The sequence below is a fragment of the Lontra canadensis genome, unplaced genomic scaffold, assembly GCF_010015895.1.
Source record: "Lontra canadensis isolate GAN:19392208 unplaced genomic scaffold, GSC_riverotter_1.0 scaffold13, whole genome shotgun sequence".
In the NCBI taxonomy this organism is placed as follows: domain Eukaryota; kingdom Metazoa; phylum Chordata; class Mammalia; order Carnivora; family Mustelidae; genus Lontra; species Lontra canadensis.
In genome coordinates, this window is record NW_022631007.1 from 12036101 (window position 1) to 12063014 (window position 26914).

The 26914-nt window shown below is 42.1% G+C and overlaps 1 protein-coding gene across 9 annotated transcripts in view; it reads left to right on the forward strand.

The window, feature by feature from the left end:
• GIGYF2 (GRB10 interacting GYF protein 2) overlaps positions 1-17404 on the forward strand; it is a 145754-nt gene extending 128350 nt beyond the window's left edge. For 5 of the 9 annotated variants that reach the window (XM_032857500.1, XM_032857503.1, XM_032857506.1 and 2 more), the window contains 7 exons: positions 711-833; positions 4145-4345; positions 4469-4674; positions 5868-6022; positions 7593-7798; positions 10503-10650; positions 15560-17404. In XM_032857500.1, coding sequence (XP_032713391.1) covers positions 711-833; positions 4145-4345; positions 4469-4674; positions 5868-6022; positions 7593-7798; positions 10503-10650; positions 15560-15627 — 1107 coding nt within the window. In that variant the 3' untranslated portion in view covers positions 15628-17404. Of the gene's footprint in view, positions 1-710; positions 834-4144; positions 4346-4468; positions 4675-5867; positions 6023-7592; positions 7799-10499; positions 10651-15559 lie in introns of those variants that run through there. The other 4 variants (XM_032857502.1, XM_032857504.1, XM_032857505.1 and 1 more) reach the window with 4 other exon arrangements.
• The last annotated feature ends 9510 nt before the right edge of the window (positions 17405-26914 follow it).

Consider the following 26914-nt stretch of genomic DNA (forward strand, 5'->3'; position numbering starts at 1 on the left):
CATGACCTGAGCAGAAGACAGAGGCTTAACCCACTGAGCCACCCAGGTGCCCCATATTGTGTATATTTTAAATTCCAAAATAATCTTAGGTTTGGGAGAGTGACCAAAAAATCATTTATTTATTCATTTATTTTTTTTAAAAGATTTATTTATTTATTCGAGAGAGAGAGGTTGAACACAAGTGAGGGGAGGGGCAGAGGGAGAATGCAGTCTCCCCGCTGGGCAGAGAGCCCAGTGTGGGACTCTGTCCCAAGACCCTGGAATCATGACCTGAGCTGAAGGCAGATGCTTAACCAACAGAGCCACCTAGGTGCCCTAAAAGTTTTATTTTACTTCTTTTAAGATTTTATTTATTTAGTTGAGAGACAGTGAGAGCACGAGTGGGTAGGAGGAACAGAGGGAGAGGGAGAAGCACGCTCACTGTGAGCAGGGAGCCTTATGTTGGGCTTGATCCCAGGACCCTGGGATCATGACCTGGGCCAAAGGCAGACGCTTAACCAACTGAGCCACCCAGGCGCCTCTAGTGACAAAAAAGTTTTAAAAACAAACTGGGAGAATTCTAAAATGCAAAGGATTGCAGGAGGAAATTTGAATGTTGTTAGCGGAGTTGAAGGAAACATGAATGTTCTGCCTGTACATAAATGTGCAGTATTGCCTCTGTTTCCTGAGCACATTTCCTCACAAGCTCTTCTGCCTTCCTTTTTTGTTAGCTTCCCTCTTCTTCCACGTGGGGCCAGCAGTCCAATACAACCGCGTGTCAGTCCCAGGCAACGCTGTCATTGGCTGAAATCCAAAAACTAGAAGAGGAACGAGAACGGCAGCTTCGAGAAGAGGTAAATTTTAAAATTTTAAAAGTGGTCTCGTTAAACAGTCTTCCAGAACGGTTGGTGTACATTATGGGTGAGGGTTAGTAAAGATCATGGTTATTGTCAGAATTGCTGTGTATCTGAATTGGGTGTTCATTATTAAACTCTTGAGCGTATAATAGGAATAACATTAAGATAAGGTAACATGAATGTTCATTTACCTTAAACATTTTGTTGTAGCTCTTGAGGAAGTAGCTCATAAGTAAAAGTATTAAGGGTTTTTCAGAATTTTGCTTTTTATGCAGATATCCTTCTTATAAATTTTATTTTAGAGTGCCGAATACATTTTTTTTTCCTAAGGATATTGGGTTTTCTGACCAGGTAAAAAAAACTTAAATATGACGGAAATAAAGTCTCTCTGCTTGTAAGTCTATATCCTGTAATTTATCATTAGGATAAGAAGGATATAAAAGAGTAGAATAAAGGGGGGAAAGGAAGAATACAGTTTTTTTTGTTTTGTTTTGTTTTGTTTTGTTTTTTTAAAGATTTTATTTATTTATTTGACAGAGACCACAAGTAGGCAGAGGCAGGCAGAGAGAGAGAGGAAGGGAAGCAGGCTCCCTGCTGAGCAGAAAGCCCGATGCAGGGCTCGATCCCAGGACCCTAGGATCATGACCTGAGCTGAAGGCAGAGGCTTTAACCCACTGAGCCACTCAGGTGCCCCCCCCCCTTTTTTTTTAAGATTTTATTTATTTATTTGACAGAGATCACAAGTAGGCAGAGGCAAGCAGAGAGAGAGAGGAAGGGAAGGAAGAATACAGTTCTTGACAGAAAAGAAATGAATAAGTAAAATGGTTTGGTTCAACATGCCAATAAGGTACCATATTAATTCATCTGTCCATCTATCCAACACATACTTGCTAACACCTGCTCAATTACAGTCAGAGGATATGGCTGAGTCTAAGACAGATGAAATTCTCTGCTTTTATAAAGTGTGCCCTTGGGTTGAGGCGAGATGGATAAAAATTGCTGGTAGTGATTGATTGTCTAGCTTTAGGTAGTGTGATCTGGGAAGGTCTCTTGAAAAGATTTCATGAGGTAGCAGAGTCCTGCAGAAAGTGTGTTATGTGGCTGTGAGTTGAGGCAGAGCGGTTTGTTAGAGAATGCAAGTTGTCATTTTTGGATCTGGGTGGTGTGGTTCACTGAAGGTCATGGTTACACAAACAGAAGGGGGAGTTGTCTGTACATCTTCACCGTGTGGTGTGCTGGACCTTACCAGTGGGTGATACTGTTTCTTCACCTTAATCACCTTATTTCCCACCCTCTAAAAAGAGCGCTTTCTCTGAAATCATTTCTTTTCTAAAAGATTATCAACAAGTAGATGCAGAGAAGGGTGTATCTGCTCCCTTCAAGACTAAAAATTGTTCCAATGTTTCTGGTGTCTGCTGTTTGAAAAACATACTAGTGGTCATGAGTTGGAATCCCGGGTCTTGTCTGGTTCATGTTTGTCAGAAGTGAATGATCACCTCAGGGTACCTGGGTGGCTCAGTCAATTGTGTGCTCTTAGCTCAGGTCATGATCCCAGGGTCCTGGGACAGAGCCCTGTGCAGGGCTTCCCTGCTCCCATCCCTCTCCCTCTGCCTGCTGCTCCCCCTGCTGGTGCTTGCTCTGGAGCATGTGCACGTGCGCTCTTTCTCTCTCTCTCTAATAAATAAATGAAATCTTTTTAAAAAAGTGAATGATCACCTCATTTGTATTTTCATTAGATTCTCTTTGAACTGTTAGGTTTTTCCTACACTCTTCAAAAGGTAGAAAATGCTACTCAGTAGATATTTCTCATGTAGGGAAACCTAAAATAATTGTGTTTCATTCTTTTCCTGGAAGTACCGTTTTCATGACTGCCTAACCTGTTCAAGTCTAGATGGTCTTAGTTTGCTGCACAGCTGTTCTGTTTTCTCAAATTACTGCCATATGCATGATGCCCTCGTGGACTGATTTTTATTTTTTTCATGCTTTCTCCTATTTTTAATCTCTGTCATTTTACTTTTTTTTTTTCTTTTTACCTTTTTTGCTGGAAGCATTTTCTCAATCTTCTGTTTTAATTTTTCTGTTGAACTGTGATGTATGTGATCTTATTTGAAATTTCTCTGAGTCCTTTGTTAGTGTTTCTTTGTATTGCCTCTTTTTCATTGAATTCACATCTTACCTCTCTAAAATTAGTAATTTTTAAAAGAAGATTTTATTTATTTATTTGACAGAGATCACAAGTAGGCAGAGAGACAGGCAGAGAAAGAGGGAAACAGGCTCCCCACTGAGCAGAGAGCCCCATGAGGGGCTCAATCCCAGGACCCTGAGATCATGACCTGCGCCGAAGGCAGAGGCTTAACCCACTGAGCCACCCAGGAGCCCCTACTTACTAATATATTTTTTGAAAGCTAGTCACCATTTTCCCTTCTCTTGTTTCTTTCTCCAGTGAATTTCATTTTTTTAATTTGGTCTTTGGCTTTCATCTTAGAAGTTCAGGTCAAATGTTTGTTGATCTTGGGCTGTTGTTCATATATAGGATTAGAAGTTCTGTATATACAACACCTTGATGGGCTTCGCTGTAATGGTCTCTGGCAGGGCTATTGCGTTGGGGAGTCCTCCCATCTTTTCACATCTGTAGGTGTATTCTTCTGTGCTGGGGGGTCAGCTTCCCCACAGAATGATCACCAATCTGGCTCAGTCTCTCTAAAGAGGAATGTTTGAGTTTCCTGTTAGGGAGAGGAAGAGATAGCTGCCCAACTGCGTCGGGTTGCAGAGGCAGTCTGGGGTCTTCCTGCTACTTTTAGACTTTTGGGCAGTTTATCCTCTATTACCCATACTTCTAATTATGGAGTTTTCTAGATGAATTTGCCTCTTTCTGAGCTTCCTCTACTTAGGTTTCAACTTACTGGTATCCATTGGGTATCAATATTTGTGTGCTTTTCAGCTTTTAGGATCTATTCTATTCCTTTTGTCCTTATGGGTGTCTCCTTTTAAACAGTGTGTATATATATATATTTTTTTTTCCCTGTCATTTTGGTAGGGCTTTAGGAAATTCATATGTATTTCATTTCTATGCCTAACCAAAAGTCCTACTTAATTTTTAAAAAGTAATTCTGTGTTTGATCTTTTTAGTTTCCTTTTAGTACCTCTGGCAGTTGACATCCTTATTTGCAGCAAAGTGGCTAACCCTGCAGAGTGTTTTAATTTTGTGTAGCTCTTATGTATTTGCATTCCATTTACTATACCAGACAGGAGTAACTAATGCTTTTGAAAACCAGAATCTTAAGCTAGCTCCTGTTGTTGTGCAACAGCAAAGGCGCCAGCAGAGGGAACTGATGAAAGCTCTCCAGCAGCAGCAGCAGCAGCAACAGCAGAAGCTCTCTGGCTGGGGGAATGTTAGCAAACCTGCAGGCACCGCGAAGTCTCTCCTGGAGATCCAGCAGGAAGAAGCTAGGCAGATGCAGAAGCAGCAGCAGCAGCACCAGCAACCAAACAGAGCCCGGAATAATACGGTGGGTCCATCTTCCTAAGCACTCACAGTATGGATTGGTGTAAGAAATTCTCTTTTCTGACTTTGGTGGACTCTCTTTTTCTCTTTTCAGTATTGTTAACTGAGTCATTTGTCTCTTTAACAGCATTCCAACCTGCACACCAGCATTGGGAATTCTGTTTGGGGCTCTATAAATACTGGTCCCCCTAACCAGTGGGCATCTGACCTAGTCAGTAGTATCTGGAGTAATGCTGACACTAAAAACTCCAACATGGGATTCTGGGATGATGCAGTGAAAGAGGTGGGACCTAGGAATTCTACAAATAAAAATAAAAACAACGCCAGTCTCAGGTAGGGCTCAAATGATAAAACCTATGCTTCTTGGAGGGTTGGGGGACAGGGCATGTGGGGAGTGGGATACTGGGTGGGAGGAAAAGATAGTTATTTAGTTTTTGCTATTTTCATCTGTGTCTAAGCATGAGAGGTTGTAGTTTGGTGATTATTTTCTTCCCCATGGAAACATATCTGTGCTATTACTAGGGGCTCTTTGTACTGCTGGGCACTTAGTCCATTGCCTGTCACATGGTAACCACTTAATAAATATTAGGAATAGTATATTTTTGTTGTTTTTGAAAATTTCTCCAAGATACTCTCTAGATCTTAGCATTTTTCTTTATAAATTTATATTTTTAAGTTAGCTAGACTATAGTGAGTATTATAAACACCTCTCTAATGACCCTAAACCTATTTTTTTATGATAAATTAGTTACACTTCACCTTTGTCTTTTCTTTCTTCAGTATGCAGTGTTAATGAATGAACATGGGTTTTAATGATAAATATGTGAACTCAGTTCCCAGCACTGCCACTTATTAGCTGTGTGACCTGTGTGACCTTGGGCAAGAGGGAACCTCTTTGAGCCTCAGTTCCCTCATCTGTAAAATGAAGATAATGATGACTTCATGGGTGTAGTTGTACAGATTAAATGAATGCAGACGGAGTAGTTAGTGAAGTGCCTGGCACATAGTAACTACTTAATAAATGGTAGTATTGTCAGATTGTTTCTTCTTGTTTGAGGGTCTAAAGTATTAAGAATAGGACTCAGTAAACAACCGTTAGGTTACTGAGCATCTTTGCCAGGCACTGTGCTCTAGGCTTTTGCATACAGTATTTTTATTCCTTGTGATAACCCAAAGAAGTATTAGTACCATTTTACAGATGAGTAAACTGAGGCTTAGCAAAATTTAAAAACTCCCCAAAGGGCACATAGGAAGAATTTAATCATTTCTCTGGCAAGAAGCCCTGTCTTCACAAATGAGAATGTGTTAGCTGAGATTAGATTATAAGAGGGTATTGAGTTCCCCGTCCCCAATCCAAATATTTGAAGGTTTTATTTATTTATTTTTTAATTCGTTTTTGGACCCAAGCATTGGATAACTGGACAGCCATCCAGTGTTGCCAAGACGTTATCTGTTTATGGTGTTGTAGTATAATCATATAGTAACAGTTTCTGGGAATATAATATCGCCCTATTGTTTTGCTTTAGTAAATCTGTAGGTGTGTCTAACCGGCAGAATAAGAAAGTAGAAGAAGAAGAAAAGTTGCTGAAGCTCTTTCAGGGAGTAAATAAAGCCCAAGATGGATTTACCCAGTGGTGTGAACAGATGCTTCATGCCCTTAATACGGCAAATAACTTGGATGGTAAGAATTGGGGAGGGAAACCCAGCATGTGAAATGGCAGAGCAGGACCCACAAAGAGGTCGACAAATTGGAATGATGGGCCAAAACTCAGGAGGTGAAAGCTAATGGAGGTCAAATCCTATATCTGCTATAAGAACTTGACCCTTCAATAGTATTATAAGTACTACTTGTGAGAAAAGTCCTGTAATATTGTGTTCAAATAGGTTCTCAGTCGTTGCCAAAAAGTAAATGGTGTCTGGTGTCTCAGGCTATCATAATAATGTTCAGGACAGAGGAGTTCATAGTTCCATACAGGTCATTTTATGGGGGACTTTGCCAGCCAGGCCAAGTCCAAAGACAGGTAACTCATGGTGGAGACAGAGGTCATCCTGGACAAGAGAAGGCTAAGCTGATGTGAGATCGTTCCCATCCTGCCTTTGAGGGTGGGTGGGAATCATGTGCCAGAGCAAGTAGACTTATTTTATGCACAATGAAACTAGGACCAGTGAGTGGAAGTGAAAAGGTTTCAGCACAATTTGAAGAGAAACTTGCTAGTTATTACTTGATCACAAAGAGAATTCTCTGCCTTTGATGGAAGTGAACCCCTGCCCTGACCCCAAATGTTTGAACTAGAGGCCAGTAAGCTTAGTGTGGAAGATCCAGATTTCCTATAACTGATAGGCTAATTTGAATTCATCCACCTACAGTGTCTTAACTAAAACCAAGGATCTTTTCAAAATGGAATAGTAAAGGAATAGAAGAATTCCTTTGCAGCATTATAACAATATCGTACGGTCCGAAAGAGCCAGGGGAAATATAATAAATAATAGTAAATAATGGCCAGCTACCATTCATTAAGCAGCTGTTGTGTGCTAGGCACTTTCCAGCAGTTAGCATATGTTACTCCAGTTCTTTAATTTTTGCGGTGACTTCATAAGATACCTTTACAATGTAGGTGCTATTATCCCCATTTTATAAATTAGGAAACAGAGGCTCAGAATGGTTAAATAACTCATCAAGGTCACACAGCGAGCAAATTTCAGAGTCAGTATTTTAACCCATGTCTGTCTAATTCCGATACTTGTGCTTTTTCTGCTGCACCACACTGCTTGCACGTTCCACTTGATTCCTCTCTGAACATTAGCTCAGTGAAGTGAAAGTTCCTGGAGGGTGTGGCTGTATTGTTAGTATCTGTCATGGTGCCTGACACACATCATGGCACTTAATAAATATTGACTGAATTTAAGGAAAGAAAGAATGAATTTCCAGATAAGTCTTAGACAAGCAGTTGTTCTAGTCTCAACGTAACATATGGCTTTTACCAACATAACATTTAGTGAAACTAAACATGAATGATATATCTTTGTTTGACTCTGTGCTACTTGAGGTAATTTGGGGCATTACAATGACAGTGCTTCCACCCCACCCCGCAGAGTAGATTAAAGAGTATTTAACACAGTAGCTGCATACCTTCCCCATTTGCATCAGTACAGTCAGCAGTAGGCGTCACAGTGTATTAAAAACTGACACTGATTCTTTGCTTGTGATGTTTCATTGTTACTCTTTATGTCTTCTCTCCCTCATATTGCAGTTCCTACTTTTGTTTCTTTCCTGAAAGAAGTAGAATCTCCTTATGAGGTCCATGATTATATTAGGGCCTATTTAGGAGATACCTCTGAGGCCAAGGAGTTTGCCAAGCAGTTCCTCGAGCGCCGTGCCAAACAGAAAGCCAGCCAGCGGCAGCAGCAGCAGCAGCAACAGCAGCAGCAGCAGCAGCAGCAGCAGCAGCAGCAGCAGGTATGAGGCAGTGGTTGGCGCCGTGCCCCTGCGAGTGTGTAGTAAGACCTTGCAGTACTGGGCAGCCAAAGAAATGAAAATTAAAACAAAAGATACCATTTTTCTACATCAGATGACCATAGCTTCTTAAAATGTGGTATATTTGATATTTTCACATGGCAGGTCCAGAGACCTTTGTGAATTTCCCAGATAGCAAACATAATCATTCTCTGTTAGGCATACTAGTTGCATTTTCCTTGGTTTATGTATGTGCCTCAGTCAGATTGCTAATTCCAACTTGTCACAGACCCGTACATTTTTTTGAAAAGTTAACACCTACAAATATTAAATCTCCAGTGCTCAGGATGAGCTGTACCCAATATTGACCATACCATAGCATGCCAGACATGTCATATGTTGTTGATGGGCAGTGAACGGTACCATCAGTTCTCATTATTTGTGGTAGTTATGTTTTGTAAAGTCATCGCTACAGCTGAATTAGCAAATACTGAACTATTGCTCCAGGGAAAACACCCAATTAGATTTCTGGAACCTCTGATCACAACATTTTTGTCAGCTGGTCAGTATATTACTTTGTTTTATGTGTGTTTCTCTTTAAGATGCCTTATTTAATATATTGTTGATTCCTTAACATTGAACTCATGGCCAGCAGCACTAGAGCCTAGAGCCGACCCCTGAGTGAAGCTTATCTAGCACATGCATTTTCTCCCTAAGGCATGTTACAGCCTTTTTGGAACACCAGACAACACTTAATACTTGGGAACCATTTTATTTTTTAGATTTTGTTTATTTATTAGAGAGAGCTTACGCACGAGACAGCAGAGGTGAGGCAGAGGGAGAAGCAGACTCCACTCTGAGCAGGGAGCCCAACTCAGGGCTTGATCCCAGGACCCTGAGATCATGACCTGAGCCAAAAACAGATGCTTAACTGACCGAGCGACCCAGGCGCCCCTCTTGGGGGCTATTTTAAACAGTGACAACACCAACAAGCATAAAATGTGAACATCAGGGGTGCCTGGGTGGCTCAGTGGGTTAAAGCCTCTGCCTTCGGCTCAGGTCATGATCTCGGGGTCCTGGGATCAAGCCCCACATCAGGCTTTCTGCTCAATGGAGAGCCTGCTTCCTCCTCTCTTTCTCTCTGCCTGCCTCTCTGCCTACTTGTGATCTCTGTCAAATAAATAGATAAAATATTAAAAAAAAAAAAATAAGTGAACATCAGGACACTACGGGAGAATGAAAAAGATGCTCCTTTACTGTATGAGAACTGAGACAAGAAGGCAAAATACTCCCCTGTTCCACCTCAGCTGAGAATGTGTTCCTTAGGCAACTCACATTTTAGCAGCTGGGTGTTCAGGAGAGCCATAAATGCATCACAAGTTTTGATTTTGGGGTTACATGTAAATTCCAGCCAGTAAGTGAATTTGCATATGTGGAATTGTGAATAATGAGGATCAGTTGTACAAGTTTTCTGAAGGATAAAGTGGCAAGGCTTACAAAGAGCCTAAGATGATTTATATCCTTTAGTTCTATAATTCTGCTAGAGATAATTTTTGTTATATCAGTCATTTCTGGGGATATAAAAGATACAGCGAAGTACATGGCATTTAAAATCCATTTGGGAAGATGGACTAATAGGGATTAAGTGAAAGATGTCAATAGAAACAGTACTAGGAAAAATAATGAGAAGGGAAGACATTGTATAGTAATATAGAAAGTTCTTTACGTTTGTGAAATGACTGCCCTGTGTGCTGAAATTGGAAGTTGGGGCCCACTGTGCATGCACATGCACATGTAGCCAGCCTCGTCCTTCCACAGTGCTTTCTCTACTCTTCCTCCTCATCCCCCACTGCCACTACCTGTGCCTTCAACCAGCTCATTGAATCAGATCTCAGTTTAAAATGAATTGCTCTAATAAGAGCAGCAGGTAAGTGTGAATGCTGGTAGACTGTTTCATAGTTGGACCAGTTGGTAGAAAGTGTATGGATATTTGGGGACCAGATCTCTTCTAGGATTGCCAATAGGAATAAAGTACATGATTGTGATTTTGTTTGGTAACATGCTGCCAGCTAGTCTGCGTCCTGTCCTTTGTGTAGTGGAGCTCAGAGACAGAGGAACCAAATGCTTTGGTAGGTGAGGGGTGTGGATTGCTGGAGAATAGAGGTCTGTTTGTGATTATTTGCTGTATATCTAATTTCCTAGTGGATGGTATGGGCTCTCTGTATACCAGAGAGGGTTTTTTGTTTTGTTTTTTTTTTAAGATTTTATTTATTTATTTGACAGAGATCACAATCTGGCAGAGAGGCAGACAGAGAGAGAGGAGGAAGCAGGCTCCCTGCTGAGCAGAGAGCCTGATGCGGAGCTCTGTCCCAGCATCCTGGGACCATGACCTGAACCGAAGGCAGAGGCCTTAACCCACTGAGCCACCCAGGCGCCCCTACCAGAGAGGTTTTGACAGCTGTGTTGCCACTGGAGCTACCAGGATGGGCCTTTTGGAGGCCCAGAGCTTAAATGTGATATCTGAATCTAAATGAAGGGAAAGGGTGGCTCGGGGGACTCTTCATGTTTTCATTATTACCAGAATCCATGGTGGGACTTCTGTTTTTAATCTCATACTTGGTAAGGTGAGGGCCAATCAATCATTTTCTTAGAGTGGGCCACACTTGCATCCTCTGTGTAACCTCAGTTGTAACATCTTATCTCACAGGACTCTGTGTGGGGAATGAACCACAGTGCACTCCATTCAGTATTTCAGACCAATCAAAGCAACAACCAACAATCCAATTTTGAGGCTGTACAAAGTGGCAAGAAGAAGAAAAAACAGAAGATGGTCCGAGCAGATCCCAGTTTATTAGGTGAGCAAAGCCTAAAGTCTCAGCTGGGTGTTAGAGGGGTGCAGGTTATAGCAGTATTATATGTGAGTCTCCTGGTGGAATGTTTTTGATAAAGGGAAATATTTCTTATACAAAACTAATTTTTAAAACCACTTAAATAAGTAATATTTACTGGGCACATCAGTGCAAGAGCGATGCTGCATATTGCTGTAGGGAACAAGAAAAGTAATGACTTATATTGTGTGGCGCTTTAAAACTTTGAAGAGTTGCTTCAGATATAATACAAATTTCCCTAGAAGGCCTTTTAGTTTAATTGGAAAATAATGCTAATGGAGAAAAGGAAAAGTTGTAAAAATTTAAATGCTGATTTGTATAGAAACTGATCATAAACCACTAATACTTGCTGATATCAATTATATATATGTATATATACTTATGATTTTCAGAGTCACTCTGCATTATGAGATCATGTTTCAGTTTACCAAAGAGTAAACCAAAGCCCTGAGGGTTTAGAACATTTTCCAAAGTTTCCAACATAGCTGTTCAGCAGTGGGGCTGGGATTTCAGAGGAGGCCTGTTTTTTTTTTTGCACTCTTCTGTTAGCCACAACTATTCTCGTCTAGCATTGAGAACCAGAGTCTTCACACAAGACAGCTTCATGGAAATGGTGACACCAGAATTGGGGCTTTGAAAGACTGGCGGGAAGGACAGTGGTATTTCTGGAATAATAAACAAAACAGTCTAGGCAAAGCAGTTGCAGGCTGTTTGTGTTTCTTCAATTGGCCTAACAGCCTCACAGACAATGATGAAATTAAAATGATTCTCTGTTTATGAAGGTAGAGTATTAAAAACCATGCTGTCTGGAGTAGAATGATTATATTGGCGAAGACGGCAGGTTGGGATGTTGGCCCAGGCAGGAGGAAGAGTGGTTAGGAGCCTGAAGTATAGACCAGGTAAAAGATCCTGGTGGCCTGGAGAACAGGGATTTGGGCAGTAGAGATGGAGAGGAGTTAGATGGGGTTCAGAAACTTAGGGGACTGAATTGCCAGGGCAAGGGGAATGGAAGGGTTTGGACAGAAAGATGGGTGGTGTTTCCATTTGCTTAAAGGATGAGCCCTGGAAAATGGAACAGGCTTATGGGGTGATGATACGGAATTTAGGTGTGTTGGGTGGGTCAGTGTGAAATGCCTATGAAACTTAAAGTGGAGATACCCTCGTGAAAGAGGAGAGAGCACAGCAAGAGGGGGATTGCCATCCTGCCCTGCCCTCAGGAGGGTCCCTGCTTTCCCTCCTGGGTTTCCTACTCTGGAGAAAACAAAATGTCAGTAATAGAAACCTAACTTTGGGGCCACCTGGATGGCTCAGTCGTTAGGCATCTGCCTTCAGCTAGGGTCGTGTTCTCAGGGTCCTGGGATTGAGCCCCGCATCGGGCTCCCTGCTCGTCGGGGAGCCTCTTTCTGCCTCTCCCATTCCCCCAGTTTGTGTTCCCTCTCTCGCTGTCTCTGTCTGTCAAATAAATAAATCTTAAAAACAAACAAACAAAAACCTAACTTTGAGGATTGCCCTTTGGAACTGGGGCCTGAAAGCTGGCTTGGGAACAGAGAACAATCTGGTGAAATTCTGTTTTCTTCTGCCTCAGAATTGTATTTTATTTATTTATTTATTTGTTTGTTTATTTTGCCTGTCTCTGAAATTTATGTTACGAGTAGATGAAACAGTCTAACATTTTATCCAGTTTTGACAGAAGTGGGTGAATATAGATTCAGAAGTGTCCCTGAAATTCTGGGTGTGGGTTCTAGCCAAAAAGCCCTTGTTGCTCTTCAGTTGTGACTCTGGAAGGGTAGGCTGTCACTGAAAGTGAGGTGTGAAGCTCTTTGAATTCAATATTCAATCTGACTCCACCCCTGTTGCAGACACCAGAAAGAAAGGAACACTCTTCAGGGGGCATCTGAGTGGCTCAGTCTTTCGGCGTCTACCTTAGGCTCAGATCATGATCCCAGCATCCTGGGATTGAGCCCCGCATCCGGCTCCCTGCTCAGCCGGAAGCCTGCTTCTCCCTTTCCCACTTGCCCTGCTTATGTTCCCTCTCTCGCTGTGTCTATCTCTGTCAAATAAATAAATAAAATCTTAAAAAAAAAAAAAAGAAAAAGAAAACACTCTTCAGGGAAATGAGAACTTATTTTAGGAATAGAGTTTAAGAAATTTATATATGTTGAAGGAGCAGAAAAAAATGCATATATGGGAAAGGGGAGTAAAAGTTCAACAGTGTTCAGAAAGCTCTCTTGTGTAGGCATGGACTTTTTTATGAAAATTTCTACTCAGCCAAATCTCTCTTTGAAAATTCCTCTGGTAATTACTAACTTCTTTTTTTTTCTTTTTAAAGATTTTATTTATTTGACAGAGATCATAAGTAGGCAGAGAGGCAGGCAGAGAGAGAGAGGGAAGCAGGCTCCCTGCTGAGCAGAAAGCCCGATGCAGGCCTCAATCCCAGGACCCTGAGATCATGACCTGAGCCGAAGGCAGAGGCTTTAACCCACTGAGGCACCCAGGCGCCCCTGATAATTACTAACTTCTGCCCCTTACCTACTCATTTCCACTTACTACTATTTTTAATTGATTTACAGATTGAGAAAAATTAGTAAATGTCTGCATCAGTCACAGTTCACCGTGCACAGAATGAGACAGTTCTAATTTGACCCAAAAGCATCCATTGAGAAGGTAGTCACTGATCAAGGGAGAACTTTGCGTCTAGAACAGAGCATCAGAGAGGCCCAGGCTTGTTTTAATGATCCATCACCTCCATTGTGCTGTGTCTTCTGTAGTTTTTAGAGCTGCGAGGTGTCCTTGTGAACCAGGATCTGTTACTTGGATATGATAATGGTCCACACACAATGGCATTTTCCCCAGTCGTACTTTACAGTCTCTCAACCTTAAGAAATCATGCAAGTGAGTTGTAGTCAGTTCTGATCCTAACAGAATGTAGTCTTTAGAGCCAGGCAGAGTGGGCTTAAATCCTCCTTTGTATTGCTTTGGACTTTGTGGTATCCCAGAGCTTTCCCTTCTGTCAAATGTGGAGTAGATGTGTCTACCTTTCTGGGTTTTATGACCCGTCAGTGAGACGGTGTCTGCTTAAAAACTTAGCCCGGTAAGCAACATACTGTAGTCATGAACAAGTACCTTTTTCCCCCTTTTTTGGCCCCAGGCTGCTGGTTTTTTCCTGTCTTTCCATGATTAAAATTAAATGTGTGTGTGTGTGTGTGTGTGTGTGTGTGTGTTTAAGGTTTTATTTATTTGCGAGAGCATGAGCAGCGGGGAAGGAGCAGAGGGCGAGGGAGAAGCAGATTCTTCTGAGCAGGGAGCCTGGGGCTCAGTCCCAGGATCCTGGGTTCATGACCTGAGCAGAAGGCAGATTCTTAACCAGCTGAGCCACCCAGGTGCCCCCTGTGTGTGTGTTTATTACATTTCTGCTTTTATCACATAATATCTCGTTTTTATCATAGTTCATCTATTCCTGAGATACATGTGAAGTCAAAACCCTGCCTCAGAAGAGTAATAGCTCATTTCATAGGCTGTTTGGTCTTTAAGTTTTAATACTTACCTAATTAAATTGTTATTTACAAATAGGGACACTAAGCCTTTTGTTATTTTCAAGGGAAAAGTTCTTGTGGGTTGTGGCAGTACTGTGGATGGGCAGAGCTGAGGCTGGGGTTTGGAGCCCTGGCCTCTCCTCGTCTGAGGCCTTGTAAGCAGCTTGAACCACAGCTTCCTTGGTTAATAAATAGTCATGTTTATGTTTTCAAATCATGATATTTTGAGTCAAGAATATAATATAATTAAGCTATTTTTATTATGTAAGACTTTTTTATTATTGGTACATTTAAAATGTGTCTTTGTTTGAAAACTTGAACATTAAAGAACAAAAAGAGGGGACCGAACACAAGTAATATTAACTGCTTTCAGATAGGAGAGCTTTGTCTGTTTACTTTTTTGATATTCAAATAGCAGTTGAAACAGTTTGAGATTTTGTTCAGGGTGGGTGAACTGAAAGCTCTTTTTCCTCATTCCAAGGAAGCCCTGTTAATACTTTTTATCAGTCTTTGATTGTGGAGTTAGAAAAACTGCATACACGGGGCTGATGGGATTAGGTTTTCAGACCGTTAGTAGTGTTTGTGATTACTGCTCTTGCCTTCAGTGGGGGTGCTAAACCTGCTTTCTCTAAGCTAGATTCCATTTTGGTTTATCAGTATGGCTAACTGAAATCTTTTCCTTTTGCAAGCCTACTTAACAATAGGCTGAGTTGAACAAAGTACTTTAATCTTTTTGTGCGGTCTTCCCTGTGAGAAAACATCTGAGGGCTGTGAGGATCTTCCCTGAAGCCTTCTGCCCTCGAATAGCAAAAGCTTTTGGCTGAAACTTTGAAAAGGTTTTTAACCCCGGGGGGTGGGGTGGGGAGGTAGTCCCAGTAGTGAGGGGGACTGAAGTGGTGTTACTCCCACTTAGATTTCACAGTCATCTGGTCAGGTAGTTACAGAGTATTTGGTATGTGTTATTCCTGCCCTCGCCTGTCCCCATCTCTGTTAAGATTCACCTCCCGAATGAACTTTCCCCACTAGCCAGCCTCACTTGGCCTTAACATGCGCTCACAGCCCAGATTCTTCTCAGGAATCTCTAACGTACTAGTTTGGAATTCTTTTTTTCCCCTCCCTTCTTAAATTATACCAGAACCCTAAGAAATAAATAAAAATGAAGAATCTCTCATTAGAAGAACAGAATACTGCTCTCTGACCTTTATCCTTCCTTCCTTCTTCCTTTCTTTAGTGTATCTGTGGCATGCTAAAACATGAGAGACTTCTCTTCCAGCCCAGTGTCCGGAATTGGAGCCCCATGGTTGTCTGGATGTGGTCACTTATTTGCCAATTTTTCCCTGCAGGGTTTTCAGTCAATGCTTCATCGGAGCGACTCAATATGGGTGAAATCGAGACTTTGGATGACTACTGAGCACCTGCCAGTGGACTGGCCTTCCTTCTCCTCTCTGCTGACCATGGATTCTCCACCTTTGGACACAACACTTACTCACCATTTACTCTTTATCACTCTGCAACAAATCACAGAACCGATCATCTCAGGCTTTTTCTTCTAGCCCTTTGTGTCCAAGATTCTTTAAACTGTTTTTGTTGGTGAGCATCTCAGACTGTAGATAAGTGGACCGGACCCTGTGTCTTGGGGGTGGCAGTTGGGATCACTCCCCAACAAGGCTGATTTTGGGCAGCACCTGTTTACTGTGCCGTGATTTCATCTACTGTGTCCCAGAAAGTATGTTGGGATCTGCCAATAGCTATTTACTTTCTTATGTCACTTTTTCCCCTTCTATGTTGTTGTTCTTTTTAACCCCCCATAAGGGTAAGGGGTCTAACTGGTGCAATCATGAAGAGAGTTAATGGTAACAGACATTGGCCAGCAACACCATGCCATGGACTGTGACTTGAATATCCAACAAGACAGTCAGAGCGCCCCCAGTCTGACGGCTGCATTGCCACTGCTAACTTTGGGATTGCATCAAAGAGGCCCTGAGTGGGGTGGAGTTTAGATTGGATTGGTTTGATGTTGCACACCCCTCGCCTGTTCTTTCTGAGCATCCTTTCGGAGAAAGGATTCATTTTTTTTCTTCATTAGATAGTGACTTCCAAGCAAGCTGACTTCTCCCCTGGCATTCTCCAACCTGATTGGACAAAGGAAACCCTATGTCCTGGGAGAAGGACTTACTCTTTAATTTTTCCTTTCTTACAAAAACTGATTTTTCCCATTAATATTTTTACTTCAGAGGACTAGGACCAGTTTGTTTTGGGCCTTTCTGCTGAAAATTTGTCTCGTTTAAGAGGCAGCTAGGATCTTTACCATATGTATGAATTTGTATAATTTCATTTTGGATAGGGATAAACTTTTGCTTCTGATAAAAGCCCGGAATTTCATCTGGTTCCTCAGAGCATTGCGTGTGTATCTTGCTGTGGCCCCAAAAGGTTTTGTTTAAAGATTCTAGAATGGCAAGTTGCTTGCCTTTTCTGAAAAGAAAACATACAAAACCTAACCATCTTTAAGACCTTCATCCATGGAAACCACTACACAGGAGAATGCAGTGGGATGGAGGGGATGGGAGAGAATGGGGGAGAGAAGCCTGGTTCTGGCTTCTGATCATGGCCTCCTAATACCCCTTCACTTCAGTTATAAATGTATTCAAGCCCTATTTATAAACCAGTACTCTTCCTGCCTCCTCCAACCCTTGCAGAACATCACCTGGAATTGCCAATCACACTTTGGTCTGGAGCCATTGGACCATCCGTCCCTGTGTGAGAAGTGTTGTGGTTCGGGTGGCTCCTGGTAGAGCACCTTTCCTTTCTGTCATCACTGCCTGAAGAAGGCTGGAGTTGCTCTGAGAGCATTTTGGTTTTGGCTGATTATATTTGGTTTCTATTTTTATTCTTTTGGATCTCCATTCTCCCTATCCCTTCTTGCCTCCCTTCCTCCCAAACATGTACAATAACTATACAGAGACTGCTACAAACTTGTATATAGTTTTTGGATCAAATAGCATGAGGAGATGGGGAACCATTAAAAGTTGGGACTCCTGCTCTCCTTTGCTTTGTAAATTCAAAAGTGGGGGGTGGGAAAAGAGGGATAGTTAAAATGTTTACAAAACTTTAAGCTCCCTCGGAACTTTTGCCAGTGTGGAGGAAAATAAAAAAGAACTTAAATAAAACATGGTGGTATTCTGTCTGAGCACCTCTTGTAGCTTTTGTCAAGGCTGAAGTCTTGCACTAAACCGTTCTCTTGGCACCTTGAAGACGCTCCCAATACGTGAGCACCCGAGACATGAAGGCAGCATGGCTTTTCCTGCCAGGCTATGGAACACTGGCTGGCTCTGTATTTAGGACTGTAGAGGTCAAGATAAACACAGGTAAGTTTGACCAAATGTCTTTATTCCTTTCACTGTCCCTTTCTGCTGATTCGTGGATGGTCTTCTGCCCTCATACCACAGACACACCCTCTGAATGGGCCTGTCAGAGCCTGCCCACACCTTCCAAACTAGACTCCACTGTGTGCTTGTTCAGGGAAAATAAAAATAAATAAAAAATTAAAGGACAAACATTTGGGGTGGGGTAGGTGGATTTGGGGTAGCAAAGTCATTTTTATCACAGAACATTCCATTTACTTAACCAGGAACCTTGCTTCTACTTGAGGAATTTCCCACTTAGTGGAAAGAAACCGCTGTTCCCTAGGAATGTTCCTCTGTCTCAGTTCTGCTCTTTTTCACACTCTCATCTGTCCAGTGACTTCCAACTACCATGTTATATCCCTTTCTATAAATTTAACTTGCAAATTATCTTAACTTTTTCTGAGTTTTTCTATATATATACATATATATACATATACATATACATATACATATATATATATATATATATAATTTATTTATTTATTTATTTTTAAGATTTTATTTGGGAGAAAGAGAGCATGAGAGGGGAGAAGGTCAAGAGGGAGAAGTAGACTCCCTATGGAGCTGGGAGCCTGACACAGGGCTCGATCCTTGGATTCTGCGATCCTGACCTGAGCCAAAGGCAGTCGCTTAACCAACTGAGCCACCTAGGCACCCTTTTTCTGAGTTTCGAAGTATTTCTTTTGTACATAGTTTGTTTTTACTTAGTTTAATTTGGAGGCTTAAAAAACATACCCAGACAAGATAGTTTTATTATGGAGACTTTCCCCTAGATAGTTGGTGTTCTGGTTACTGTTGCTGCCTAACAAATTACTCCATACTTACTTAAAACAACCCTTCCATTTTGTTGGTAGTTTTATGAGTCATGATTTTGGGGAAGGGCTCATCTGGACAGTTCTCCTGTGGGGCCGCCTCTGATTGTGGTCAGATGTCAGCTGGGCTTCAATCTTGGGAAGGTTCGATAAGGTTGGCTGGCCAAGATTGATCACTCGTGACTGGCAGCTGATTCTGGCTGATTCTGGCTGTTGGCTAGGAGGAGCTCAGTTGGGTTCATGGTCATGGGTCCTCTTCACGATGTTTTCAGAGTAGGTGGGCTGCTTAGGTGACAGTTGGCTCCCCACCAAAGGAGAACCAAGCAGAGTTTGTATCATCTGTGACCTGAACTCAGAGGTTACATAGTGTCACTTCTGTGGTACTTTTATTCTGTCAAAGTCCCCACACACCCACTGAGACTCAGGAGGCTGGGAACATGGGACCCTCTCTATCGTTGATGGAAGAAATAAGGTCACATTGTAGGAAGAGCATGTGGGGTGCGAGATGTTGCCACTTAGGGTAATTATCTGCATAAGAGGAATCTATGCCATATACATCAAGGAACTTGAACTCTTCATTGGCTCTAAATTGAGGGATCATTTTTAAATTTCAGGGTAGTCACACCTCTGGCTTTATCTTAGTTATTTCTCTCCTAGGCAATCATTTTATAAATATGTAATAAGTGTGTCCTTTCATAAACACTTTTTTTCAAATTGATCAGGTAAAGAATTTGACATTTATTTTATACAAAATGCCCTCTGCGTTATTAATAAAAATAAAAAGTCTGTAGGACTGACAGAAATGCCACTGTGAAATGAAGCTATTTCTCTCTTGTGCTTCCAGTCTGGGAAGTAGAATTTCCTCACAAGAGCATCAGGCATGCACATTCCAAACAGTTAAGTTATAACCAAACAAGAGCACATTCCAGATGGAAGTTGGGCTCCTAGTTGATAGGTTTCATGGAGCAAAAAGAAACAGCCTGGCTCTGGAGATGGATTTGGCCCTGCTTGAGTGCAGGCAATTCCTAATGAGGAAGCTGTGCTGCTTGCTGGGACAGTAGGGAGCCTGGGAACCTTGAAGCAATCAGATGTGTGATGTTTCTTTTAGGGATGTCATTAGATGTCCTGGGAATGATGAACCTATACAGCTTTTGGTAGTGCCAGTTCCAGACCGGGAGCCTTCGAGAATAGAGTTTCCCTCCAAGGATTAATAAGGGGGAATGTTTTGCAACTAAAACAGCATTGCTGTGCTTCACGGTATGGGAGGAACAGCACATAGATGCCAGGAAGCAAGAGAAGAGAAGTGGGCTCTTTCCCTCATTGTTGCTCTGTAGGCTAAAATCTATAACTTGCACCCATTTCGTTGCTGGCAAACGGATGACAGCATGAGGATGAAATTCAGAATAGCTTCAATACTCAGTTCAGTCCCACTGGTCTTCAGCAGAGCCATTGTTTATTTCCTAAAGTTTGTTTACTTGTCCCCCCAAGTGTCGGAGTGGTGGACTAGTGTCCCTTGACCAAAAATCATTTTTTCCTTTGAATTTCCCTTTTAGTATGAGAAATGGTCCTGAAAATTGTCAGTGGGTCAGTATTAGGTTTGGCTGCGTATAAGAAAAAAAAGCAAACAAAGTGACATAAACAGATGGTTTATTTCTCAAGTAAAGTTCGGAGGCTGGCATGTTGTTCAGGGACCTGGGTTCTTTTTTTTTTTTTTTTTTTTTTTAAAAAACCATCCTGACTGTGGCTTTCATACTCACGGACATTCATGGTCCAAGGTGACAGAGCACCAATCATCAAATCCTGTATTCCAGGCAGGAGGAAGGACTGGGGTGGGGCAAAAGGAGTGCTCCTTCTGGCTTACTCAGCTCTTTATAAAGGGCTTTTTTGGGAGCTCCACCCAATATCTTAAGTCTTAATTGGAACATAAATACGTAATTATTGCAAGAAAGACTGAAAATTTCAGGATTTTAGTTGACTGCTTTACCTCCCCAAATACCACTGGGGTTCTGTTTCTAAGAACTGAGGAGAATGGATATTGCATTGGTAATTAGCAGTTTCTAATACTAATTTTCTCTACTATTTTGAAGTTGCAAGGGTTTGGGATAGTTTGTGCACGCTGACCATGGGAAAAGAATCTTAGCAACTACCCCAATTTGGCCTGAGGACTGAGGATCTGTCTTTTCCAATGAGGAGGCTCAGAACAGGTTGTTTCCATTCTCGTGCAGAGCTGGGAACCCAGAGCAGTTTCCAAAGGCCCAGCCTTGCTGTGTCTGGCATCTCCCAGTTTGTTTGTTTGTTTAAGGTGCTGTGTGGAGCGAAACTGCAAGTGGTTTTGTGAATGGAGTTCCTGGGGTCAAGCTGTCAGATTTGAATGCTGGTCCTACGACCTACCTTGGACAAGCATTTTTTTCCTCATCTGCAAAATGGAAACTGTCAAGTCGTTGTGATCAGTAACTTAAAACGCAAGTGCTGAGTTTAGTGCCCACTGCATAAATGCTTGATAAACACGATTTGTAAGCCATTGTGCCAGGGAGAAGGGCATTTTGGGGTTCATGTAGGTGCAGTAGAGCGTTAATAGGGGTAAAGTTTCTGTTGGACACCTTGAAATTAGTGCAAAGAAGTTGCCCTTAGGCAGTGTGGGTTCTGGGAGGCTGTGTGTGAGCTAGCGCCAGATCACCTGTGGAACTTGGAGTCCAAATCAGCCCTTGATCTCCATGACCCAGAGTTTCTAATTTGGAGTGGGACCCAGCACTGGACATTCTTTTGAAGTTCTGAGTGGGGAACCATCGCCTGCCTGAGGATCTGTGAGGTTTCATTCAGCTCTCACCTCCAGAGTGTGTGAGTGCGACCTGCACATGTGTCTCTGCCCGTCCTTGCAGCACGCTGCTGACCGGGGTGTCTTCAGAGTCAGCACCTGGGTTCCAGCGTGGTCTGGATGATGCCTGATAATCATCCTTCGCAGTTTCGCTGAAGCCGGCTGAAGCTGAAATACAAGTATGGTGAGCCGCGGCCACTTAACCTGACTCTTCGGTAACATGGAATTAAGCTGTAAGAGGGTCAGGGTTCCGGTCAACACTCAGTCAAATGAAAAAAAAAAAAAAAAGTTGGTGTTGAAAAGGTTGGTAGCAAAATAGGGAAAGTTAAGGTTACTGAAGGATCAACCAGTAATTGTAGGGAAGCCATTAACACCATATCCAGTGATCCCATCGTTCTGTCCTTTCAGGGGAACCTAATGTTTCTCCAGTTCACTTAAATCTCGTCTAGATACTGTGTGTGTGTGTGTGTGTGTGTGTGTGTGTGTGTGTGTGAATACAAATATGGAAAAATAGAAAAATTGGTTTATATCTACAAATGTATATAAAAGAAGCAAGGAGACGGGTCTCTGGCTAGCTCAGTTGAGGGAGCGCGCAACTCTTGATCTCGGGGTTGTGAATTTGAACTCCATGTCGGATGTAGAAAAACTTGAATATAAAATCTTGAGAAGAGGGTAATACCACCCGAAATAAGCTGAGAATAGAATAGAATATACATAACAGTTCTTATTCTGTACCATCTCCCAACGCTATGGGTGATACTTGTACAGCTTCTTTCCTTACTACCTGTTCCATGTTCTTTTGCCCCCTACCAGCCTCTCAGGTGGGGGGGTCACCTGAACCATCATTCCTGAGGGGTCTGAGTCCTTAACAGTCCTGAGGTTATTTTAACTTTTGTCTTTAATTAGCTTTCCCCCACCAGGTTCAGTTTTTTGTTTTGTTTTTTAATGAAAGTTTTCAAGCATACAGAGAAGTAGACTAGTATCTTAGAAGAGTCTGGGAAGTCTCTGGATCTAAGTGCCAGCAGATTCTGTGTCTAGTGAGGGCCCTCTTCCTGGTTTGGAGACAGCTATCTTCTTGCTGTGTCCTTGGGTGGCAGAGAGATCTCCTGTCTCTTTTTCTTTTTATCCACCTTTTGATTTTATTTACAAAGAAGAATTTATTTTGGGAATGCCTGGGTGGCTCAGTGGGTTAAGCCTCTGCCTTCGGCTCAGGTCAGGATCTCAGGGTCATGGGATCGAGCCCCGCATCAGGTTCTCTGCTCAGTGGGAAGCCCGCTTCCCCCTCTCTCTCTGCCTGCCTCTCTGCCTACTTGTGATTTCTGCCTGTCAAATAAATGAAAAAGTTAAAAAAGAAGAATTTATTTTTTATTAAGATTTTAATTTTAATTCCAGTATAGTTAACATGCAGTGTTATAGTAGTTTCAGGGGTACAATATAGTGATTCAACAGTTCTATACATTTAGTGTTCAGAGTGAGTGTACTCTTAATCCCCTTCACTTATTTCATCCATCCTCCGACCCACCTCCCTCTGGTAACCATCTGTTTGTTCTTTAGTTAAGAGCCTGTTTCTTAGTTTGTCTCTCTTTTTTTTTTTTCTTTTTCTCATTTGTTTTTTCTTTGTTTTGTTTCTTAAATTCTACATATGAGTGAAATCATAAGGTATTTGTCTTTCTCTGACTTCACTTAGCATTATACTCTGGTTCCATCCACATTATTGCAAATGGCAAGATTTCGTTTTTCATAGCTGAATAATACTCCATTGTATGTATTTTTTTTTTTAAGATTTTACTTACTTATTTGACAGAGATCACAAGTAGGCAGAGAGGCAGACAGGGGTGGGGGGAGCGGACAGGCTCCCTGCTGAGTAGAGATCCGGATGCGGGGCTCCATCCCAGGACCCTGAGATCATGACCTGAGCCGAAGGCTTAACCTACTGAGCAACCCAGGCGCCCCCATTGTATATATTTTTACAACATCTGTATCCATTCATGTATTGATGGATGCTTGGGTTGCTTTCATAATTTGACTATTGTAGATAATGCTACTGTAAACAGATGTGCACATATCCCTTTAAATTAGTGCTTTTGTATTTGGGTAAATACCCAGTAGCAATCACTGGGTCATAGGATAGTTCTAGTTTTCATTTTTGGAGGGCTCCATCCTGTTCTCTGCAGTGGCTGCACCAGTTTGCATCCCCACCAACAATGCAAGAGGGTTCCTTTTTCTAATTGCATCCTTACCAACACCTGTTGTTTCTTGTGTTCTCATTCTAGCCCTTCTGACAGGTATGAGGTATCTCATTGTGGTTTTGATTTGCAGTTCCTTGATGAGTGATTTTGAGTATCTTTTCATGTGTCTGTTGGCTATCTTACTTGGAGAAATGTCCGTTCATGTCTTCTGCTCATTTGTTGAGTTGTATCAGTTCTTTATACATTTTGGATACTAATCCTTTATTATCTTTTACTCTTCTAAAAATCATCTTTCTTTCCCTTTGTCAGGGCCCCACCCCCATTACCTAATCTAACCCTAATCACCTCCCAAAGGCCCCATTTCCAAGCACCATCATTAGAGGGCGAGTGCTTCAACTTACGAACTTTGGGGGACACAAATAGTTAAAGCAACTAGTGTAATAAACTTCTACCTAATATAACCTAGCTTCAACAGTTTACCAATTTTTATTTATTTTATCTCTTTTTCTTATACTTTTTTTTTTTTTTTTTTTTTAGGGAGGGTGGGGAAAGGAAGAGAGAGAATCTTAAGCCCAGGGCGGACCCTAATCTGCACTGGGCTTAAGTGGCTTGATCACACAAGCTTAAGGGGCTTGATCACACAACCCTGAGAACATGACCGAGCAAAAATCAAGAGTCAGACGCTTAACTGACTGAGCCACCCAGGTGCCCCCACCTTTTTAAAAAGATTTATTTATTTGTTTATTAGAGGGAACACAAGCGGGGGATGGGGGGAGAGAAAGACCCGCTGAACAGGGAGCCTGATGTGGGCCTCGATCCCAGGATCCTGGGATCATGACCTGAACCAAAGAGCACAAGCAGGGGGAGCAGCAGGCAGAAGGAGAGGGAGAAGCAGCCTCCTTGATGAGCAGAGAGCCGGATAATTCAGGGCTCAGTCCCAGGACCCCAGAATCATGACCTGAGCTGAGCCAAAGGCAGCTGCTTAACCAATTGAGCCACCCAGGCACTCCCCAACTTTCTTTAGACTATTTTTTTTTTTAAAGGTTTTATTTATTTGAGAGAGAGAAAGAGAGAGAGAGCATGAGAAGGGGGAGGGTCAGAGGGAGAATCAGACTCCCTGCCATGCAGGGAGCCCGATGCGGGAGTCGTTCGATCCCGGGACTCCAGGATCATGACCTGAGCCAAAGGCAGTCGCTTAACCAACTGAGCCACCCAGGTGCCCTCTTTAGACTATTTTAAGAGAAGTCCTAGCTACATCACTCACATATTTTAATGTGCATGGTAATGGATAAGGATGTCTTTTTTTTTTTTTTTTTTTTAATTTTATTTAGGTTAGCTCTATATCCAGCATGGGGCTCAAACTCAAAACTCCAAGATCAAGAGAGGCATGCTCTTCTGACTAAGGCAGCCAGGCACCTTGATAAGGATGCCTTTTACATGAAATCGTCACATTAACAGTGTTGATTAATAATATCTAAACCCAGTCCATACATGATTTTCTCAGATTGTCTTAAAGGTGTCCTTTTACAAAAGTTTGAATCAAAATCCAAATGAGCTCATGGATTGCATTTGGTGCAATCTAGTTCCTCCTCAAAAACAAAGTTGGAAAAACTGGATTATTTATCCATGGAATCCCGTATTTTTGGTTCAGCAAGGAGCATCCTTTTTTTTTTTTTTAAGATTTTATTTATTTATTTGACAGAGATCACAAGTAGGCAGAGAGGCAGGCAGAGAGAGAGGAAGGGAAGCAGGCTCCCTGCTGAGCAGAGAGCCCGATGCGGGGCTCGATCCCAGGACCCTGGGAACATGACCTGAGCCGAAGGCAGAGGCCTTAACCCACTGAGCCACCCAGGCGCCCCAAGGAGCATCTTTATAGTGCAGTTTGTTCATCTCTCTCACATTTTCTGTAAATTAGGAGTCAGAGATAGAGGCTTGACTACATTCAGTTCTCCCCTCCCCGTCCAGGAAGACTTAACTACGGGCATTGTGTGCGTCCTGTCATGTCCCATCAGTCTCATCCGCAGACAGGATTGGCTGGCTGGCCTGTTTTCACTCACCCATTAATACCACTCTGTTGACCATTCATGCGGCAGTTTTAACATTCCTCCGTGGTCATTATCTACGTCCTATTATAGCATTTGTCATTGAAAAGGAGTGACTTTGGGGGGAAGAGGGGACCTTAATTTTGAATAATTCAAGACTTAGAACTTGCAAGAATGTAGAAAGAACTCCAACATGACTTTCACTCCCACCTACTAACATCTTGCCACATCTGCTTTATCAGTTTTTCTGGGTAATCAGTTTTTCTCAATCATGACTCTCCATAACTATATTTTTTTAAATGAACCAATTGGAAGCAAACTGAAGACATTATATTCTTTACCCCTAAACATTTCAGGATGTGTTTCCTTGAAATAAGGACATTTTCTTATATAACCACAGTGTAATTATTAAAATTAGGAAGTAAATGATAGAATAATTAATATCTAGGTTCCATTCATATTTCACCAATTGTTCCACTAATATTGTTTATAAAAAGGAAACCAAAAGGTGCAGGATGCCATCAATGATCACTTTTTGTATTTGGTTGTCATGTTCTTGAGCCTCCTCTCATCTGGAACAGTTCCTCTGTCTGTCTTTGTCTTTCGTATCTTGACAATGATGCAGGACAGTGTTTTTGTAGAATGCCCTCAATTTGGGGTGGTCTGGTGTTTTCTCAGGATTTGGTTGAGATTATGCAATTGGGCAGGAATAATACAGAAGTGATGTTCTGTCCTTGATGTATCATATCATTGATGATGTTGGTTTGAACCATTACTGGTGATGTTAATTTTAATCCCTTGGGAGCGCCTGGAAGGCTCAGTCGTTAAGCCTCTGCCTTCGACTCAGGTCATGATCCCAGGGTTCTGGGATCGAGCCCCGCATTGGGGTCCCTGCTTGGCGGGAAGCCTGCTTCTCCCTCTCCCACTCCCCCTGCTTGTGTTCCTTCTCTCACTGTGTGTGTGTCTCTCTCTGTCAAATAAATAAATAAAATCTTAAAAAAAAAATAATCCCTTAACTAATGATTCTTTTTTATGGGAGATCCTTTGAGACTTTATAAACATCTAATTCCTTATCAAAATTTTTAAAAAGATTTTATTTATTTGAAAGAGAGAGGGCATGAGTAGGGAGGAGGGGCAGAGGGAGAGCGTGAGGTTAGAAGCAGGTTCCCGACTGAGCAGGGAGCCCAATATGGGGCTCGATCCCAGGACGCTGGGTTAATAACCTGAGCCAAAGACAGATGCTCAACTGACGGAGCCTCCCCAGGTGCCCCTCCTCATCAGACTTTTATCCACTAAGTTGTAGCAGCAGTTGATTCTTGCTTGAACAATTAATGCTTGCCCAACTTTCCTTTTGTATTTATCCGCACTCTAAGGAAGCACCTTCCACATACACATGCATGTGCACACACTATATGTTACAACCTGATAACATCTTT